At 31.9% G+C, this 5,406-nt stretch overlaps 1 protein-coding gene across 1 annotated transcript; it reads left to right on the top strand.

Annotated features, from left to right (window-relative positions):
* The first annotated feature begins 832 nt into the window (after positions 1-832).
* Positions 833-4,300, top strand: LOC143059486 (uncharacterized). The gene is made up of 3 exons (XM_076232990.1): positions 833-1,104; positions 2,061-2,088; positions 3,742-4,300. The coding sequence occupies exons 1-3, from the start codon at positions 889-891 to the stop codon at positions 4,050-4,052; spliced, it is 555 nt and encodes a 184-aa protein (XP_076089105.1). The 5' UTR covers positions 833-888; the 3' UTR covers positions 4,053-4,300.
* The last annotated feature ends 1,106 nt before the right edge of the window (positions 4,301-5,406 follow it).

Below are 5,406 nucleotides of genomic sequence, written 5' to 3'. Positions count from 1 at the left end.
ACAAAGCTCACCGATCTAGACGCAGATCCTATCAATCTTGCTATTTCGTGAAAATTGTTTTACATTTATACCGTTTACACATTTAGCTATTAAACAATTTAATCTTAAATTAGGACAAAACCACGTTATTTAATGAAGGAAGAGTCTATATCAATTGATCATCATTCTCAATTTTTGAAGAAAAATGTATTTTCAGTCAAAGGAGAGAGAAAAAATGTTCTGCATGATTTATTTATATTCTTGTTATCTGTAATAATGCGATAAAATGCTGTGACATAACGCAGGCATCACACTAGTTCATAATGCACTACTTCTATATATATTTTCTTTAGGTGTATCCTTTTTTATCAATTTATGTCGACAGTCCTAGTTTGAAAATCGGTGCAGTTGAAGGTGGATAAAGCGATCACATTGTGTATGGTGAAAAAGTTTGAAGACTTGATAAATCGGTGTTTAATTGCACTTAGGAATAGGGTTATACCGAACAAGTAAAAAATTGACAAAATGTTATGTAGTCGATATTTTCGCGAAAAACCATCATTATTATGCTCTACTGTATCAACTGGAATACAGCTGTTATATTTCTTGTTTGGTATAGACCTTTTTTTTTTAAAGTCCAACATTTTATTATTAGACATTATAAGATCCTATCAAATGTGTTTTTTTCTCATTATTAAAGGCCTTACGGTGACCTATAATTGTTAATATCTGTGCAAGTTTTGGTTTCTTGTGAATAGTTTTCTAATTCAGAATTTTTTCAAATCTACTTCCTTATATTTTTAATATTCCTTTCAAATATTGATAATATTTTTTTCTATGAACATTTCAGTGACCGATACTGAGTTCTTAGAACAGATTCCCTCAGATATTCACCTACATCGATTGTCAATGCAGTACAGCATAAATGAAACTAAAGAGTTGGCAATGCATCTTGGGATGGACTATCAAACATGGGATGATCTGTATGTTACATTTGGAGAAGAACCAGAAAGATTAAAATTTGAAGCACTGCACAAAACCGTCGTGGGTACCCATTTAACATTTAATGACATCAGAAAAGCAGTCGAAATTGGTAAAATACGGACCATTCACTCTCTTTGCAAGGTTAGTATAAAAAAAGAAGATGTGGTATGATTGCCAATGAGACAACTATCCACAAAAGACCAAAATGACACAGACATAAATAACTATAGGTCACCGTACGGCCTTCAACAACGTGGAAAGCCCATACCGCATAGTCAGCTATAAAAGGCCCCGATATGCCAATGTAAAACAATTCAAACGAGAAAACTAACGGCCTCATTTATGTAAAAAAAAGAATTAACGAAAAAAAAAATATGTAACACATAAACAAACGACAACCACTGAATTACAGGGTATATTTCTAGTCATTCATATGTTCTTCAATTTGAAGACCTTTTTGTAACTACTAGTATCCTATCATTTTTGTCTTTTTAAAGACAATTTTTTTAAGAAATTTTGCTTTGCTTTCTTAGATTAAATTTCAAATTGGGATTTCTGGACCAAAATTACAATGAAAAATACTGTGACTAAATAAGAAATAAGTAATTTTGTTGCAAATTTACGTTCTTGCCTTTTATTCATGACGTCACACATAGTAACAAACTATTTTTTATTTTCAACGAGAAACAATGAGAATGTGTAAATTTCCATTGAATATTTGGACAGGAAACATAGAGCGCATACGTCGACAAAAAAGATCTTTCACAATAACGACTGCGCTCTATGTTTTCTGATCTTAAATTGAGATGAAATCCTGCCAATTTTGACAAATGTCACCAAAATCCTTTATGTTGACCTAACTGGGATGTCAAAATCTACTCTTTGAAATTAAACTATGACAGAAATTGTTCTATAAAACTTTATCACATGTCTTTTAGTCAAATTTGAACATTTTCTTATCTTGTAGCATTCAACTTTATAATTGAGACTAGATATGACCCTTACTGAGCTTACTCCTTTAATCTGACTATTAATCCAGTAAAATTCCAGACACTATTTTTTTCTGACATTTTTTTTATTTATTTTCATTTATTTAGGTGGTCAGAGGCAACCCAATAGACTTTGGTAAGTATAAACATTCGAACAATATATTGCAGCCAAAAAAACAATTATAACGCTTCTTTTTTTCGATGCCAACATTAATGTAAGTTTCTCAAAATTAGTTTATCGACGGGTTGTAAGTATTTCTTTAGGCACCAATTCCGCCTCTTTGAAAGCAAATTTGTTTCTGTACTGTTTTGAATCGCAGATTACGGTTATACTTAATAAAGACTAGCATAAGTTCAACATGTTCAATGTTTTAAACGATTAAATTCAACAACACTTTCTTCATGACATATATTGTTTCATCAAATAATTTATAATTCCTATTATCATACCTTACATATATTTCAAACAATTCAATTCGGTGAATCGTTATCACGTGACATGGAATAAGTCAGTTAATTTTCTTTCAATTGCAAGGAAGGACGAATAACCCTAAAAATTTACACCGGCGGTAATTAACCCTATTATTCACCGGTGAATAACCTTTTGAGTTTGTTGATTTGTTCTAACGAAAATGACGTTAGAGACGTAAATAAACAAAATAGCAGCGTTCACGTTACACTGGAAGCCCATCGAGAGAAGAGTAAATAAGGCATTGGACAGGGATAGAGCTTAGAGTGCCTACAGCCGGTGATATCTCTTATAAACGGTGCTTTTCAGGGCCATCAATATTTTACAAAAAGATTCTACTTATGTTGTAAATTCGAGAAATTCGAACACAAATGTATTTTCAAACGTCAGTCTGTGGGTTTAATATGTTAAAAATATACACTAGTATAAAGTGTTCGAAATGCCCTTCCACAGTTCGGTATAATAAAACCATTGTGGACCTTTACAATCGATGAGTATCCAAAATTGTCAACCCTTAAAATTGTTTTCACTTCGGGCTACGCCCTCAATGAAATAACCTTCTCGTGTTGACAATTTTGGATATTCATCTTTTCATCGGGCCATAATTGTATATTATACTCCTGAAGTTCTCCAAATGCACTTAAAAGCAATAACTGTCCGCTTTTAAATGTCGATATTTTAGATTAACACGACGAATGTAACACAAATTTACACCAAAACGAAAAATTTTCATTTCTTGTTGTGATTTTTTTATGGTAGCTGGTGCTCCATTAACACCATCGTACGGTGTTAAGATATCCAAACTTGATTTCTATGCCCGTGTCTATAGGAAATGTTGGGTTTCACTTAACTTAATTCTATGTATTACTTGTAAATAATTTGTACTAGCTTTTTATAGAATAAATTATTCTTAAATCGTGATGATGTGCAGATGTAATTTAAAAGGAGACAATGAAAAACAAGCGAATACTATTTACATCGACATTATTCATTTGTTATTGTAAGATAACAAAAATACCGAACTCAAAGGAAAAGTTAAAAAGGAATTTTGTTTTCAAATAGCAAAATCAAAACCTCAAACACATAAAACGATTGGAAAACAACTGTCCCATTCCTGATTTGGAACAGACATTTTCTTAATTAGAAATTTGGGGATTTAACCTGGTTTTATAGCTAGCTAAACCTTTCACTTGCATGTAAGGCGCATAATATTCAATAGTGTTGACAAAAATGCCTAAAAGGTAATGATTTCACAATAGGGGTACAGCAGTCAATACTGTATTGTACAATAATATTGACATTTGTATTTGTATTTCATAGACCAAGAACCAGAAAAATGGGACTTGGTTCCTACAGAGGAGCATCTGGACAGAGTCGCTCCGTTGGTGGGAAATAACTCGCTGTCATTCCTTGTTGAGCTTGGTATGAAATTCCAAACATGGGAGGAGATCAAATACAAGCAAGCAGAAAGAGATTTAGTGAAACTTAATCGCCATATTCTTCAAGAATGGAAGTCTAACTTTTGCTCTTTACATAATATCCGACCATCTCTGAGAGACATTGGCAAGGCTTTCAACAACATTGGCAAAAATATTAAAATCATTGAAAACGTTTTGGCCGATTTGCTTTAATTCCTGTTTATATGTTGAATGTCTTTCTTTGTATACACATGGATATTCTAAGAGTTAGCAAATAACATACAATATATACATTAAAGATGATTTTTGGTTAACATATGATTGGTTGCAAAATTAGCCTCAAGTTAATACCAAATTATGGTGATCAAAACAATTTTTAGGCAAACAATTTTATATATCCGCATTTAAATATGCTTCGTTTACTTTTTTGTTACATTCTTATAAATTAAAGTTAGTGTTTAGAAAATGAAATAATACAGATTGACTTTATGTTTGTGTTTAGAAGAATTAATTATATCTGATTTGTTGGTAATCGATACAACTTATGGTAAAAAAGGAAAACAAAACCAACCGACAAATAATAGTAAATAAAACACAGCATAGAACACTATGGACTGAGCAACACGAACATCAACCTGGAAGGGTAGGCAGATCCTGTCCCACATATAGCACAAGTTGTGTTACTCATGTTAATACAAATCCGATAATCATTCTAATTCGGGAGGTCACATTCGGGAAATATAGACAGTATTGTAGTTACAAGATTACTTACATATCCATTATCGGATATTCAATAACGGTCTACCAATTCACAATGGCGTCCGTTACACTTATGAGGGGATGGTTTCAACATCACCACTTGGAACTCTTGGTCTAATAGCTTCCTTATAAGCAGCTGCAACCGTCTATCAAGAAAATCATGATAGGAAATACATTCCCTAGAATATTGTATCATCTATGAGATATATAATCCGTATGCAGGCGTTGGTGGAATGTTGCTACATGCTGCATAGAAATTTAAAGCTGAAGTCATCTCTTTTGCTTTAAAGCTTTGTTTTCAACCGACCCTAAATGTCTATTTCTAGATGTAAGTCAAGATTTGAGTATGACTTGACTGTATTTGCAGTATTCTCATTCCAATTATTCAAGTTGCTTCTAGGCTGGCATTTGAAATTGAAATGAATTACATACACAAAATTAGTAACATGTATAAAAAGTATATTCAATCTAATCATAAAAACTTATAAGAAATATATATCGAATTAAATATCGTATATAACTGATATATATATTATAATTACTAAACTAAAGAAATTTTTGCATATGAAACATGATGAGAAACGAAACTCGCAGTTTCGTAGTGAGCACAAGTACATTTTATATTTCCGACAATCAGCATATAGTAGTTGTAGGTTGCAAATTACACACGGATCTTGAAGCTTTAGCTGTTTTAATCAAAAGAATTGCCTCTGATTTTTCAAAGAAATCGACATAGATTAAACGCAAAAAAGAAATATCATAATTAGCGCTTGCTCATCGTAGAAAAAAGGCAAAAAAAAAACCAAAA

Source organism: Mytilus galloprovincialis, chromosome 14 (genome assembly GCF_965363235.1).
Source record: "Mytilus galloprovincialis chromosome 14, xbMytGall1.hap1.1, whole genome shotgun sequence".
In the NCBI taxonomy this organism is placed as follows: Eukaryota; Metazoa; Mollusca; class Bivalvia; order Mytilida; family Mytilidae; genus Mytilus; species Mytilus galloprovincialis.
Note: the sequence above shows the minus strand (reverse complement) of the source record. Positions and strands in the feature narration are given on the sequence as shown.